The following is a 15,001-nucleotide window of genomic DNA, read 5'->3' on the forward strand; positions in this document are numbered from 1 at the left end:
CGGGTGAGGTGACGGGGGGGGGCAGTGATCGCCACGCAGCCAATGGGACGCGGGCGACGTGCGCGCATGCGCAGAGGCCCGGCGAGGCGGCTGGCGCTTGCGCACTGCCGCTCCCTGGGGCCGGGGAGGGGGCGGCGCGTGCGCGGCACGGCACTTCCGCCCTCGTCCCGCCCGCAGCCGGGCCTGCGCCTTTGCGGCAGCCGTCAGGCGGCGGCGCCCGGCGGAGCGCGGCGGGGCGGAGCGGGGCGGGGGGGGCTAGCTGCGGGCGGCGCGATGAGGCCGCAGCAGGCGCCGGTGTCGGGCAAGGTGTTCATCCAGCGCGACTACAGCGGCGGGACGCGCTGCCAGTTCCAGAGCAAGTTCCCGGCCGAGCTGGAGAACCGGGTGAGGGAACCGGCGGAGGCGCGGCCGGGCCGGGCCGCGGGGGCGGGGCGGGGGCGGTGTCCCCGGGCCCCGGCCCGCGACGGGCGCTGCCGAGGCCCCCGGGGCGGTCGCTGGGTCTCGGGGTGCCGGCGCTTCCCGAGCCTCGCTCTTCGCTTCTGCCCCGCGCGCAGCGGGAGGGGGGCGCGGCTGCGAGGCGCGTCCTGCTGCGGGGGCTGGCGGCGGGCGTAGAAGCGTTGTGCGGCCTGGGCGCCGCTCCTGGCCGGGGGTGGGGAAGAGTTCGTAATTTACGGTCAAAACACGCGTGAAAGATCGCTAATGCTTCTCTTCGACGTTCCTCAGACGATGGTGTTTGTGCGTTCTGCAGTGCTGCAGAGGACAGATGTCTCTTGTGGCAGTGAAGTAGAATGAGCTTGTTATTTCCTGGGGAATAAAGCGTGCGTTGTTGCACCACGGTGCTGTAACACTGCCCTTTCTTGTGGAGACCAGACAGCTCTGCTGATCCTGTGCGGCAGACACCATCTGAGTGCCATCTCGAGTGCCTTCATTTGGCTTGATGTGGTCAGATGGGGTATCTTCAAGAGTAACAAAACAGCCGCTCCTTGCTGATGTCTTCTATTCCTGTCATTGTGCTTTTCTTCTACTTTCCCCCTTTTTGTGTGTGTGTTCGTTTGTTTTTGTTCGTTGCTTTCTGTGTGTTCTGTAGAGAGCTTGTTTGACCAACACTTCAGGACCAGCAAGGAGTTATTGATATCTAGAGTTAGCTCAATCAATTCACTTCTTAAATGCTCTTCTTAATCTGCCAGATCTCTGTATGTTTGTTAATTAACCCATTTTTCCCCCCTCGTTTGAATTGCGCTTTGATTTAGTTATTTTACTCTTAATGGCTTTACATTCAGATTGTGTTGGAATTCAGACTGGGTCTAATCGCTTGGTGGATATTTAACAAAGAATTACTGGCCTGTAACTCAGTGTCTTCCAGACTTTGGCTCTAAACACAGTGTCTGTTTAAAACGTTAGTAGGTGACGCTTCTAAAAAAGCATGGAAGCACAAACAGCAATAAATGAAGGCAGATATCTGAAGGCATCGGTGAGTTCTGAAATATGGCGGGTGCAGTGCGATGGCTAAATTTGACTTTCTCTTGCAGATTGATAGGCAGCAGTTTGAAGAGACTGTACGAACACTGAATAACCTTTATGCGGAAGCTGAAAAACTTGGGGGCCAGTCTTATCTTGAAGGGTGTCTGGCCTGTCTGACTGCCTATACTATCTTCTTGTGCATGGAAACACATTATGAAAAGGTGCATTTCTTCTGTTTATTGTGTTGCTTAGAAGGCAGGATGTCCACAGGCATCAGTTAAATATTTACTTCCTGGTAGGTTTTCTGTGACTTGCACCATTGCTGTGCAAATTCCATTTAGAGTCTGGATCTTACTGCAGGGTTGTTTCATGTATGCATCAGACAGACTTTAGTCAGACTGCGCAGTGTAATGATCGGTTATACATCAGGGAATCTTGCAAGTTCTGTCTTTGGTGGGTGTTGGCACTGTGATGCTGGGCTGTCCTGATGTTATGTTTGTGATTCTGCTGGGCTGTTGCCCAAAACGTTCCTTAAACGTGATTTAAGGAACTGACCTTTGGGCTGTTCTGTTACCAGGTTCTAAAGAAAATTGCCAAGTTCATTCAGGAACAGAATGAGAAGATCTATGCTCCTCAGGGCCTACTTCTGACAGATCCCATTGAAAGAGGACTAAGAGTTGTATCCTTCTGTGGTTTCTAAGATTCTCCTGACTCGTCCATCTGTGATATGCTACCTGTTTCTCTCTGTTACTATGGCACCCTCTAGTCATCCTTGATTTGTAATACTACAGAATACATGATTAATCTCTTTACTCCAGTTGCGTGCTGTTCTCTGGTCAGACTTTAATACACTAAGACTTGTCACATCAGAAGACTTTTTAATAAAATACAACAAAAATGCAGTATTAGAATCTCTCCTTCGAGACTTTATTGAAAACACAGTACGTATAAACAGAGAACGTCAAACATATGAGATGCTTTCTCTATTTCAGTGACCTCTGAACATGAAGTTTGGCTGTTTGGGGAAAAAAGTGACCAAATTGGTGGGATTGAAATTGATGTCATGAAAGCAAGAGATTGCTGTGGCTTCATTTGCAATGCTCAGCCTATGTTCTAGTGAAAACTTCGCCATAGCACGTTGCTGTAAGTTGATCATACCAAACTAGTGCTTGCTCTTAGATGTAGCGTGGCTTATTGGAATCTTTTTACTTCAGTGCTTGAACCACAGTGCAGGCGTTTTGCCTAGATGTTACCTTACTAGTTGCAAAGTTACATCAAATCTAGGGATAGAATGAGTTACCTGCATCATGTTTTGTCAATATTGACACTGAAGCAAACTGAAACAGAGTGTGCCAATTAAATGCATGCTAAGCCTAATCCCTTGCAGTTGCAAAAACATTCGAGTAAAAGCATTCCTAGTTTGGCTGTTGAATTAGTACCTGAACCACAGAAGCATTACCTTTTGTCCAGTGCATAGCCTTTCCTGAGTTTTAAGAGAAGATGGCAAGGCTCACAAGTTCTACATATACAGCATCTTTTGTTCTTGTTCTCAGAACAGGCCTGGGCTGTATCAACAGACTGATTTTATGGGACACCTCTTAGGCGTACAGTTCCGTTTGTTTTGTAGCTGTGAAACTAGCCTTGAAACAGCAGGTGTGAAGCACAAGGACTAAAGTTCTGCTATCATAATGTTTCTCCACTTTTTTTTATTTTCATAATCTTTCCATAGTATGTTTCCCTAACAACCTTTCTGTGCAGATTGAAATTACCATTTATGAAGACAGAGGTATGAGCAGTGGAAGATAAAACTGTGGAGTCTCAGGTACATATTAACATTATATTAGATGCCAGTCTCACCTTCTTTTTTTTGTGTGCTCAAAGATGTAGACCCTCTTACTGAGACAAAATATTTATCCAACTGCTGCGTGTAATCAAAGGCTCTTCACATAAATCTTGTGTGGCTACACTTTTCTGAATATGTAGAAATTCCATACTTGGCATTGTGTCACTGAATGTTAATACAGTTCAGATGGCATAAAACTTAACAAAGTTAACAAATTCAGGTCTTGTTTGTGCAAATACATATAAACCTAACTTGTGCTGTATTATTGTAGACAAACTTAAGGCTTACCCTTAAATCTAGACTTTAAAATAGAACAATATTTAAGCTCTTATGTGGATCGCTGAATAATTTTCAGACTAATGGAATAAGAGATTGAGAAATCATTGATGGCGCTATAATAGCGACTGCCCTTCCTTTAATGCTGTGAAGGATAGAACTTTTCCTGGTTTTAGAGGTGCCTTGTAGCAAGCTCTACTTTAAAAGCTGCTGTGTTTCCAGCACTTGTGAAATCAAGGTGTTTTGCCTAGGAGTTATTACTATTAGCCCTAGAATCCTGAACAAATCAATGAGTAATTGCATTTTACCTTATTGGTTCCAAGCAGATAGAAGATGAGCTTCTATATTCTGTTGCATAGCCTAGTTTTCTTGCTGTGTGCCTTCTAAGAAAACACAATATATCTATGTAAAGGTTTGTACACTTTTTTCTAAAAGTTTCTAATAATATGAAACTTCTTTTCTAGCAGATAGCTCAACAGTGGACTTGCTGTATCAAAGTTCCCCTACCTCCTACTTTAGAGCATCATTCTTCTCTCTGCTGCCAGATCCACAGTGCCATCTACTACAAGGACTAACTTCCTAAAACTCTGTTCCACATGGGGTGACCCAGCTGGTCAGCATCCATTTTGTGGCAAATTTTTAAGCAATGAGATTATTTCTTAGTTTTTTCAAGAAAAAGAAGTGATAAAGCTGCGTTCTCTTCTGAAAGAAACCAGGCGCTTGGCCCAACAGAAGTCTAGTTTTAGTCACGTAAGTGCAGTGCTGTTCCTCCCTAGTTATTAAACCTTTCTGTACGTCAGTCGGGCTTTGGAAAGCTACAAGTCAGAGTTGGGGATTTCCCGGAAACAAGGCCTTCCCTCCTGTTCAGTATTGCAGTGAGGGGCTATGCAGTGCCTCTGCCTGGAGAGAAGTGACTCAAGGCAACAAGCATTTTAAGCTTCCCGTGCTGATTCTCATGGAAAACTAGAAGGCAAAGTGTTTCTTGTTTTAATGTTTTGGTTGTTCCTAGAAGGGGGAGGAATAGCTGGACTTTAATACTAATGTTTTTTCTACTACTGTGTATATGTTGCTATTGCATCTGTCAATGCTCATCAGAAGAGGGGGGTCTATTCATGCATAAAACAGTAAGTACAGTAAAATGGATGCTGAACCAATAAACAATTCCTACCCTACTCCGATTAATATGTGAAGTGTAAAACTGTTTCTTTATGGATTTATTATATATAATTTATAGGAAAACACTGATTTGACAAACTTAGATGTTGTATAAGATGGTGTCTTAACTCTGTCTGCTGACACACTATTGAAGAGTAGAGCTGTGCATTACTTAGCATCTCCCATGCATCGACATTCCTCAGCAATACCTGCTAAAGTTAAGTTCTTACAAACTGGGTTGGCTTGATACTTTTCTCTTGTATCCTTTTCCATTATCAAAGCAAGGATGACCTGGTGCTGAGCACCACTGTCCAATCGTGGAAGGAATTCTTGAATTTAGAAACAGAAAAATTCCGCGGAATAGATCAAGTGTTTCGGCTTTTGGTGGTACTGTAGGTGCTAATACTGGATCTGAAATTCCAGGCTTATTACTCAGCCACTGATTTTTTTTTTGAGATCTGTTTCATATTTTAATTGTATAAAGCGTGTTTTTCTAAAACTGTAACTGTTTGCCTTTCACGTCTGTTGCAATACTGGCAGAAGTACTAATGGATTAGTAAATTTTTTCTTAAACTGTGTCCGTGTCCTACCTGGTAGCGCTGTTTTGCGTCGAGTAGCGCTGCGGGGCTGCCTGGGGGTGAGCAGCAGCGCCCCGGCCGCGAGCGGCCCCAGCTCGGGCGGCTCCAGCGCCCCCCCCCCCGCCCCGCTGAGCGCCGGCCGCTCCCCCGGCCGCTCCCCCGGCCGCTCCCCCGGCCGCCATCTTCTGCCGGGGCCGGGCGCGCCCCGGGGCCGGGCCGCGCGTGCGCTCGGGGCCGCGGCGGGATGGCGGCGGCGGGCGGCGGGGGGCCGGGCCCCGAGGCGGCCGGGGGCAGCGAGGAGCTGGTGCTCACCCCGGCGCAGCTCATCCGCAGCCTGGAGCAGGTGGCGGGGACCGGGGGGAGGCCGAGGAACGAGCCCGGGGCTTCCTGGGCTGCGCTCTCCGGGCGGGGGCCGCGGGCCGGGCTCCCGTTACCGCGGTTTTGAGGCGCGTTCCCGGCCGCCCTGGGGGCCGGGACGCGGGGCGGGCGTGCTCCCGGCCGCTGCTCACAGCGTGCGTTCTTCTAGGCCTGGCTGAACGAGAAGTTCGCCCCGGAGCTGCTGGAGAGCAAGCCGGAGATCGTTGAGTGCGTTGTGGAGCAGCTGGACCACATGGTGGGTTCCGCTGGGGCGGGGGGGCCGAGGGGCGCCGGCCCGGCCAAGGTGTGCCCGGGTCTCCCTGCGAGCGCCCGGACCGCCTGCTCCTCGGCCCCTGAGACGGGGCGGGCCTGGGCTGCTTCGCAGGGTTTGTCGTGAGGAAGGGGTTGGGGGATGCGGGGAGGCAGCGCTTGGCGGCATCAGGAGGCGCTGCAGGTGGTTTTGTTGCCCGTATGTGCAAAAAGACCTCCCTGCGCTGTTTCTTGTTGTTTGGTATTTGAACCTTTTAATTTTTCTTTGTTTTTTTTTTTCTTTAAGGAGTCAAACCTGAAACGGGCAAAGGCAGGGGACTTAAAGGTCAGCGTCCATCGCATGGAGATCGAAAGGATCCGTTACGTGCTCAGCAGCTACTTGCGCTGTAGGCTTGTGAAGGTAACGCTTTCTTGTGCTGCAGAGGGGATAGAAAAGGGTGACTTCAGGGGCGATTCTTACCCATAAAATACCACGTGCTACAGTGAGACACTTTTTTAAAGCTCGCTCTCTTTCTGTCTCATCTTGGGTGCAACCCCAAAGATTTCATTCCTTGGGCACAATTCTCTGTTGTGATGAAGGAGAATCACAGCATTGCTATGGTGTTCTGTTACCGCATCTAAACCCAGGGTGGCACAATTAAATGTTTGTGTGTTCTGCCTGGGTCCTGCCGTGTACGCACATGCCTGTGCAGCTTGGAGACCCCAGCTGACCATATTGTTGTTAATTCAGAAGCAGGTATTTGGTCAGGTTTGTCTGCTGTTCAGGAGTGGGTGACTTCCTGTAGGGGAAGCATCTGAAGGACGGGGATTGTAGTCACTGAACGTTTAGGAGAGCTGTGTTTTATTCTTTGGGATTTTTCTTCCAATACCAGATAGAGAAGTTTTTTCCCCATGTCCTGGAGAAGGAGAAGTCTCGAGCTGAAGGGGAGCCTTCCATTCTGTCCCCGGAGGAGTTTGCCTTTGCTAAAGAGTGAGTAGCTTTTGGATGCGTCTCCCTCCCTTTGCATGGGTTACAGGACTCATCCTTGTGTTTCGCTGAACAGTTCTTCAGAGTGCTAGCCTTAGACAGGGTTGCAGTAACGTTCAGTTTTAGCGAGAGCTTTCCTTATGGACAAGGAAAGAGCTGAAATGAAATAATTCTTCTGAGTCTGCGTTGTGTTTGGCATCCGAGCTGGTTACTGTCAGCCAGTTGCTAGCAATCACAGGACCAGGGGATGTCACCTTTTGGCATTTTTGAATCAGTGCTCTCTAGGCGGATTTACATTTGACTTAATCAGTAGATGTTCTGATGTTTGGTTTTTTTTTCAGGTACATGGCAAACACAGAGACTTACCTAAAAAACGTGGCCCTAAAACACATGCCACCCAACCTGCAGAAAGTGTCCCTCTTAAAATCAGGTGAGTACAGCCAAACTCTAGGATAATCCAGAAAATTATAGCAAAAGAGGTGTGGGGAAAGCTCTGGGGAGCATGCAGTATTAAGAACTAGTTCTCTAGCTGGTGCTCAGTAGAAGCAAACATTGTCTGGTGACAGTATCCTCACGTTGCTCTGCTGTGTAGCACATGGCTTAATGCTGCTGTCCCTTCGTGCTTCTGTCAGAGCATGTGCTGACCACTGCAATCCGGTGTTGTCTTAAATGGAGGCAGCGCACCCTACTCCTGGTCAGAATTGTCTAGCATTTCCTTTACTGGCCTTGCGTTTGTTGTCCCTAATTCCCCTTTCTTAGCTGAGCATCCTGCAGAGGAACATGAGTGAGTGCTGAGTCGGTGCTCTGAACCCATTGTTTCCACAGTCCCAAAGCCCAACCTGGATTCCTTCGTCTTCTTGAGGGTGCTGGAGAGGCAGGAGAACATCCTGGTCGAGCCGGAGACTGATGAGCAGAGGTAGGTGATCCTCCCACAGACGGCGCATGTCAGCAGGCAGGATTCCACAGGCAGCGAACGAGGAGAAGCAGCTTAACTCCGCACCTGCCTCTTGCAGGGAGTACACCATCGATCTGGAGGAGGGCTCACAACACCTGATCCGCTACAAGACCATCGCCCCTCTGGTGGCCTCGGGAGCAGTGCAGCTCATCTGAGCGCGGTAGGTGCCGAGCCAGGGCCGCGGTGACGGCCGGCTGCCGGCGGGTTGGGCCGGCGGGTGGCGCCAGGACGGCGCGGTGGGGCCGTGCACCCTGCTACAGCCGGGGGAGCACCCTCGGGAGCATCCAAGTAGACCAGCAAGATGTCTTCCCCTCTGCAGATGCGGAGGGGCCCCCACAGTTAATCAAACTCTTAATTGCTTATGGTACATCCGGGCTCCTTTTGCCCAGAGCTGCTGAGTGAGGGCGGCCTGTGTCACAGCACTCCTTCCAACAAGGCTTTGGTGGAGCCTTGCCACAGTGCCTCGAGTCCCAAGGGAGGGACGAGCGTAGGTGCCGCCTCTCCAGATCTCGGGCTGGTCTGACAGCAGATGTGGACAGAGCACGTCTGTCCTCAGAGGTAAATAATGCCTTTGTGAATGCCAGGATGCCCTCTTTTTTAAACTTACATCTTAAAACGTCTGTGTGTTCATCCATGCCCTAGTTTAGCACTGTTCTTTGAGTTTAGGCTATCAGGTGGGAACTGGCTGACCAAATGGTGTGGTAACCAGTTGTGTAAACTCCACCTTCCCCCATCGGCTTTGATCTTTTCACAGGGTCTATGCAACCCTGGTTGTTGTGCAAGTGCCCGATTGCTCTGAGGTGAACTGGGGGGAATACTTCCGCACCACCTTTGCCACATGATCCCTTGAGCAAAAGAACAACACACGTGAAGGTATTTGCTGGCAGAGCAAATCTTGATTATCGCACAGGGAGCAGAAAGGATTGGGAGCAAGTTAAGGATGAAACTGCAGCTCAGGTAGAGCAAAGAGAATGTCACGGGCAAGCAGGGGACAGCCCCAGGATCATGTGAGGGGTGCTTAGCATTAGCTTGTTATCTGCAGTGCGAAGGGAGGTTACAGAGTTTACCAAGTATTTTCTTGTTGTCTTTTTGAAAATATTGGCTGGGAGACACAGATGAACTTAGGAATTCAGTGTGTCTCCTCTGAAGGATAGTTATGAAGGCCAAACAGCAAGTCTGTCCTTCCTTGGAAAGTCCTATGCCGCTTGTGTCCCAGTGTGGACACAGTCATCCACAAGCCCCCTTCTAACATGGCTGATTACACTGATTTATCCGGGCATTTTGGTAACAATAGCACTATTCTCATAAAATATCCACCCTTGCCATTACAGGTATCTGAGATTTGCCTGCAGAGTAGGCCTGGATTTGGAAGGAGTGTCTACAGGAGCCTTGGGCATCTGTGTTTTCTCTGAGATTGCGAACGGTGCAATCATGATGGAAGCTCTGGAAATATCAGGCAGTGTTTGAACGCCTGTCACAGACCTCTCTAACCAGAGCAACTGGTTCATGCTCACGGGGTCTTGATACTGCCCATGTAAAATTTGCATTTCACTCCATTCACTGTTTTGCTACGTACACAGGCTTTGCTCAAAGCCAACACCAAAGTAGCTCCTGCAGTGAAGACTGAAGTGCTGCTATTTCACCTCTCGAAATCCTTGTTGATCAAGTCCAGCAAGGGGGATGAGAGACCTTCCTGCATTTCTGGCCTTTTCTGACCTCCTCCTTTGGGCTGACAGACTTCAGAGAGATTACACCACTGTTACAGTTAATCCTCAAGCTCAAGGCTGCCTTTCTCAGTGAACTTCAGGACAAGTAAGGCCCTTGGTACAGGATGGTCTGCACGATCAGCAGCTGAGCACTGGAAGGACTCTGAGGAATTCTGTAAGCTTGTGGTGCTTTTGTGTTGAGAATGATATTGCAGCACAAGTCTGGCAGAGCTTTCCCAGAACAGTCTCTTGTTGCAGGATGAGAATAGAAGTAGTCTTGGTTTTGCCTCACCATCTATGCTTTGTGTGTTATTCATGTTGCTTCCTCTAAGGCTAGCACTTTGTATTTGATTTCTGCAGCAGAGCATTCAGCTCCCTGCACAGAGAGACCTCTAGAACCAGGTGCTGCAAAGTTACGTGGCAGAGGGCATATTCTGCCAGGACGCCTTATTTAAGAATAGTGGTGACCAGTTTCACTAAAATGGAGTCACTGTAACGATGGGGTCAGGTGAAAGCAGCTTTCTGCTGTGTGCGCTCTGAATCTGAAGAGTCTCCCTCCAGAAAGTGTGGAGTTCTGCTGCAGCTGCTGTTTGCATTTGTGAGGGTAGAGACTGTCAAGCTGCCTTCTGCTGAAACAGCTGCTGGGGAAGGGGAGATGTGCAATTTCTTGGTGCTGGTCACACAGAACAAAAACTCCTCCTGCCCTGCTGACCCTTGCGTTCCTCTCCTAGTCCCCTGCTGTGCAGCCCAGTGCCTGCCAAGTGCATGAACAGACTGTGGCTCATTTTCCTTCAGTGCAGGGTCTTCCCTGCATCATGCTCTGTGGGGAGCAGGCTGGTGCTCCTCTGACACTCCCCTTTCTCTGCCAGGCAGGGTGTGACACAGCGCATCTTGTAGTGTGAGTGGCTTTGCATGGGTGCTTTATAGTGTTCCTAATGAATCCATTTAGGTAAAGAAGATTCGTTTAAGTATAGATGTTAAGAGGAAGCTGGGTTTAATCCTTAGGAATCAGTAGCGCGTACCTCTGCGCAGCCCCCAGGAAGGGGCTTTGGATTGTACCCTGCCCATTCCTGGATTGTACCCAGCCCAGGCAGCTTCACAGAGGTGACTGAAGCTCCCGTTCAAAGTCATTGTTAATCTGCTGCTGCAAAACATGCTCTGGACGAGCTGCTTGGAGAACATCTAGGTGGCGTGTCTGGCAGACTTTCTCCTTGGCCGTATTAAGTGTGACTGAACAATCGTCCGGGCAGCACGTGGCTGCAGCAGTGTGAGTGAAGGGGGCCTCTGCCCTCTTCTAGTAGCCAAATCTCCACCAGAGTTGATTTTTCCTAGAGTGCCTGCAGCACAGCTCCTTTCTGGAGTGTGAAAGTTGGTACATGGCAGCATCATCGCAGGCTGTGCAGGATTTTGGAAAACGGCTAATAGGTTGGAATCAGGCTAACCGATTAAGTTTAGGCCTACCTGAAAATGCTACTGTCTGCTCTTCGTGTCCTTCCGTAAATAAGTACCCAGACACTTTGGGACTGGATACTGTCTCACTGCTGACACAGTGCTTCTGTTTCCTCATCTGTGCTGGGGGAAGGGGAAACGTCTGCAACCTTGTCAAGAAAGAGGTGCTTTTGGCTTGTACTTTTAGATGGAGAAAAAGACTCGGTGGTCAATCCACCTTAGTCTGTGCCTGTGATGAGAATGCACGGAGTGGGAACAGCTTCTCCAAGGTCTGCTGTTGGGCTGAAATAGATCCCCTATTCTCTGTTCCTTCCAAGGTGTAGGTAGCTTGGTTTACTGAGTTGAGTGATTAGCGTTAAATGCAAAGTAGGTGGGTGGTGGAAGAGGTCACAGAGAGGGCACTGGTGGTGAGCTGTGATTTCCCAGCTTGAGCCGGATCTACTGAGTGCAAGAGAAAGGTGGAGCAAGTGCTTTCGTTAGTAGGAAGCCTCTTCCATGTCTGTGTCAACTACCCCAAGTCACTGAAGTAGAATACGTGCTGTCAGCCTGAGAGGATGTGATGAAAGGATGGTTCTTGGGAAGAAACTGCTGGGAACTGACTCACTGCCTGCGTTGTGTGTGCGTACATATGCGATCGTATGCAATCCTCTAGTACGCAACCGATCACAGCCGCGCACAGGGTGGCTGTCTTCCCCGGGGCCCCAGCCGCGTGAAGAACCTGTCCCTGGCACTTCGGTGGGCTTTTTCTTCCACTGCCCTGGTTCACCGTGGCTGTAGGTTGCTGTGCTGTTTGACAGAGTCTTTCCTAGAATTGAGAAATATCTGTATTAGAGCTGATATCAAGGGGGCTGTTCCTCTGAAAACCATCTAGAAAAAAAGCAATCAAAAGGTGATTGTTTCTTTTTTCTAGGGTATCTACAGGAAAATGATCTCACTAGCTTGTAATTCAGTGAGGATGTTCATTCTTTAGTAAGTAGGAATAAACGCCTACACAAAGTCACAGTGGGGAAACAGGTGGAAATTCTGCAGGGAACGTTTTGAGTATTCAAAGGTTCAGAAGCAGACAAATTACGAGACCATGAGGAAGAGCCCTTAGTTCCAGGGAAAAGGGGTTAATTCGCTGTCATGACCCTGGGAAGATGTTGCCTGGGTTTGTAACTTGGGCAGGTGCAGCCACAGTTACCCATTGCAGGGGCGGGTACAATGTGGCTTGTCTTCCACCTGACCTCTGTGGAAGGATGTGACCCTGCTTGTGTCTGAGGCCAGCCTCAAAAACAAGGAGCACTGCTTCCAGTGCTGGCCTGAGCACGGTTGCCAGCCAGGACTTCAGCTCAAGGCTTCTGGCTCGGGATGGCAGGTGTGTGCTGACAGCAGAGCTCTCTGGCCTAGGCATGGGCTTAACAGGCCCATCAGACGAATCCATCCTGATGCTGACCGGGTTGGGGAGCTGGTACCAACGAGCACTGGGCAGGAATAAATGCCACACGGCTCCTGCAGGCCCAGCCAGACAAGTGCGTCTGGCTCCTGGTTATCCGCAAAGGGCTCTGCCGTGCTCCTCCCCGGGCAGGAGTGTCTGACCCACGGTGACCCGGATGCCACACGTCCTTCCAGGGCAGCATACAGCTTTGGCTCTGGCTTTTTTCTGACGTTTTTGCTGACTGAGGGCAGGGCTGACCTGCAGATTTCTGCCAGCCACACTCAGAGTTCAGGCTCGCTTCTGGTCATCCAAAGGGAGAGAGATCTTGCATTGTGCTGAAGACGTTCAGACACGGTGGCAGTGGGAAGCCGTGTATAAATATTGATAGACGGGTTGTGTCATGAGCTGATCAAGATCTGTGCTGTCAGCAGGAAAAATCAGGTCTGCTTAACCTAAATGGCTAGACAGCTCTGGAGAGATTAGCAGGTAGTGCGGGCAGGGGTGATCTGATTTAGGTGACGGTCTTTTCTGTCGAGGAGTCACATGTGAGCCGAGCAGCGAAGGCGGTTCTGAATATGAATGTCAGGCACGCCACAGCGTCTTCTTTTTCAGGGCAAGGAAGCAGGGGCAAGAAGCTTCCGCGGTGGGTTTGTTTTGATGCGGGGTGAGTCTGCGATTTGCCGTGAACGGGGACGCCCTGGCAACGGCTGTCTTGAAGCCAGCACCTGAAAGGAGCTGGGTACAAACCGGGGCGCTCCCGGCCCAGGACGACCCCGCCGTGCTCGGGGGCGCCGCCGGGGCGCGGGGCCGGCAGGAGGGGGTGCGGGGCGGCCGGGGGCGCCCCGACGCTCGTGCCCTGCGCTCACGGGGCTCCGGGCGGGCCCGGCCCCGCGCGCGGGCGCTGCTCGGGCACGGCCCGGGGGCTCCGGGCGGGCGGCGGGGCGGGGCCGGGCGGGGCGGCCCCGAGCCGCCATTGGCCGCTCGCGGGCGCGGCCCCGGCGCCGATTGGCTGCCGCGCGGCGTCCCGGCGGCGGGCGCTCCCACGGCCCCATTCATCGCGCGGCGCCGGCGGCGGAGGGAGCGGCCGGGCCGTGCCGTGCCGGGGCGCGATGAGCTGCGGCGAGTGAGCGCGGGCGGGGCGGGCGGAGGGAGGGCGCGGGCCGGGGCCGGGGCCCGGGGCCCTGCCACCCGGCAGCCGGGGCTCACTGCCTGACCCTTCTTCACCTCCAGGCTTTTCCAGGTGTACAGCGCGCGGGCCGTCGCCCCCCCAGCCATGCCCGTGGACCTGGCCGTGCGGCTCTGCCTGGGCCACTCGCCCCCCATCCGCAAGCTGCTGAACTCCTACGAGGAGCTGCGGGGCAGCCGGGCACGCAAACCCCTCCGCTCCTGTCTCAACCAGAAGCTGAGCGCAGAACACGAGCCTGAGCGGCGAGATAGCACCAAGAGCTCCAAGAGCCAGAAGAAGAAGAGGGTCGTGTTTGCTGATATGAAAGGGCTCTCGCTGACAGCCGTCCGTTTCTTCTCAAAGATCGAGGAGGACCTCTGTGATTTGCAGCATGCCCTGTCAGACCTCGCTTGCTTTCGACCCCGGCTGCGGGACTCACGCCCAGAAGTTTGCAGGTACGTGCTGGACTTCCCACAGCCCTCTTCAGACTATGCAGCTTTCCGCAGCCGCCTGCACAGCAACCTGGTCTGCCTGGAGAGCTGCCTGGTCCAGGACCATGCCCTGTCAGGGACAGTGAAGGTCAGAAACATCGAGTATGAGAAGAAAGTCACGGTCCGCATCACTTTTGATGGCTGGAAGAGCTTCCGAGACATCTCCTGCCAGTACATGCATAGCACGTATGGCTCGGCTGACACAGACACCTTCTCCTTCGAGCTCTCGCTGCCCAAGCCATCCAGCTCCCGCAGGGCCACAGAGTTCTGCATCTCCTTTCAGTGTGGGCAGAAGACCCACTGGGACAACAACCATGGGAGGAACTACAAGATCTGCCACGTGGGCATGATCCGCCCTCCCTCCCATGCCGTGAAGAGTGCCAACGGGGCCCGGGAGCATCGTGGCACCTCCCGGGCTGCCGCCCTTGTCCTCTCTCACCTGCAGAGCTGGCGGCGCTCAGAGACTCAAGCCCCTTACTGGTAGGAAAGCAGCGGGTGGAGAGGCGTAGGGCCCTTCCTTCCACGTCCCTGCTGCGGTGCGGGGCTCGCTGGGGCGGGGGCCAGCAGTGGGAGGCGCCGCTCACGGTTGTTAGCTCCTCCGCGCCTCCGGCCTGCCGCTGGGCGAGCAGCTGCCGCTCTTCACGGGACCTTCAAGGCTGGCCCTGCCGCACCGCCTGGGAGCTGCTCCGGGTGCGGTTCCCGTCGGTACCTTCTGCGGGCACCGCTGCCGCGAGAGGCGGGCGCAGCGGGACGGACGGGCGGCTTTGGGACGGGCTGCCGCGACCCACAGCCGGCGACGGGACCGGGGGCGGGGGGCGAGGCTGCCCCGGGGGGCCCGGAGCCCTCCGGGCGGGGCGCGGCGCGGCGCGGCCGGGCTGTGACGGGCTCAATAAAGGCGGCGCGGGGCGAGA

At 52.5% G+C, this 15,001-nt stretch overlaps 3 protein-coding genes across 8 annotated transcripts; all 3 read left to right on the forward strand.

The window, feature by feature from the left end:
* The first annotated feature begins 127 nt into the window (after positions 1 to 127).
* Positions 128 to 5,313, forward strand: GOLGA7 (golgin A7). Of its 2 annotated transcripts, none has more exons than XM_080568155.1 (5): positions 128 to 384; positions 1,530 to 1,682; positions 2,039 to 2,140; positions 3,220 to 3,283; positions 4,045 to 5,313. In XM_080568155.1, exons 1-4 carry the CDS (start codon positions 274 to 276, stop codon positions 3,265 to 3,267), a joined length of 414 nt encoding a protein of 137 aa, XP_080424281.1. In that variant the 5' UTR covers positions 128 to 273; the 3' UTR covers positions 3,268 to 3,283; positions 4,045 to 5,313. The 2 variants fall into 2 exon arrangements, with proteins under 2 accessions (XP_080424281.1, XP_080424282.1); XM_080568156.1 differs by having other exon boundaries at positions 4,048 to 5,313.
* A 200-nt stretch (positions 5,314 to 5,513) lies between these two features.
* GINS4 (GINS complex subunit 4) lies at positions 5,514 to 13,701 on the forward strand. 5 transcript variants are annotated; one of them, XR_013942138.1, is made up of 10 exons: positions 5,514 to 5,656; positions 5,840 to 5,926; positions 6,227 to 6,340; positions 6,813 to 6,910; positions 7,249 to 7,337; positions 7,733 to 7,823; positions 7,921 to 8,022; positions 8,182 to 8,420; positions 8,617 to 8,735; positions 9,194 to 11,103. XR_013942138.1 is itself a non-coding variant. In XM_080568163.1 (8 exons), exons 1-7 carry the CDS (start codon positions 5,558 to 5,560, stop codon positions 8,015 to 8,017), a joined length of 675 nt encoding a protein of 224 aa, XP_080424289.1. In that variant the 5' UTR covers positions 5,514 to 5,557; the 3' UTR covers positions 8,018 to 8,022; positions 13,665 to 13,701. The 5 variants fall into 5 exon arrangements, 2 of the variants coding, with proteins under 2 accessions (XP_080424289.1, XP_080424290.1); XR_013942139.1 differs by lacking the exon at positions 8,617 to 8,735; XR_013942140.1 differs by lacking the exon at positions 8,182 to 8,420.
* On the forward strand, positions 13,481 to 14,999 carry LOC308182864 (protein phosphatase 1 regulatory subunit 3C-B-like). Its single transcript, XM_080568160.1, has 2 exons — positions 13,481 to 13,557; positions 13,665 to 14,999. Exons 1-2 carry the CDS (start codon positions 13,544 to 13,546, stop codon positions 14,572 to 14,574), a joined length of 924 nt encoding a protein of 307 aa, XP_080424286.1. The 5' UTR covers positions 13,481 to 13,543; the 3' UTR covers positions 14,575 to 14,999.
* Positions 15,000 to 15,001: the final 2 nt, after the last annotated feature.

Source organism: Anser brachyrhynchus (assembly GCF_964034855.1).
Source record: "Anser brachyrhynchus genome assembly, chromosome: 26".
NCBI lineage: Eukaryota > Metazoa > Chordata > Aves > Anseriformes > Anatidae > Anser > Anser brachyrhynchus.

Coding starts and splice junctions, on each gene's coding strand:
- GINS4 (XM_080568163.1), top strand. CDS start 5,558: ATGGCGGCGGCGGGCGGCGGGGGGCCGGGCCCCGAGGCGGCCGGGGGC. Junction 5,657..5,839: donor TCATCCGCAGCCTGGAGCAG/GTGGCGGGGACC, acceptor GCGTTCTTCTAG/GCCTGGCTGAACGAGAAGTT. Junction 6,911..7,248: donor GAGTTTGCCTTTGCTAAAGA/GTGAGTAGCTTT, acceptor TTTTTTTTTCAG/GTACATGGCAAACACAGAGA.
- GOLGA7 (XM_080568155.1), top strand. CDS start 274: ATGAGGCCGCAGCAGGCGCCGGTGTCGGGCAAGGTGTTCATCCAGCGC. Junction 1,683..2,038: donor TGGAAACACATTATGAAAAG/GTGCATTTCTTC, acceptor TTCTGTTACCAG/GTTCTAAAGAAAATTGCCAA. Junction 2,141..3,219: donor TTGAAAGAGGACTAAGAGTT/GTATCCTTCTGT, acceptor CTTTCTGTGCAG/ATTGAAATTACCATTTATGA.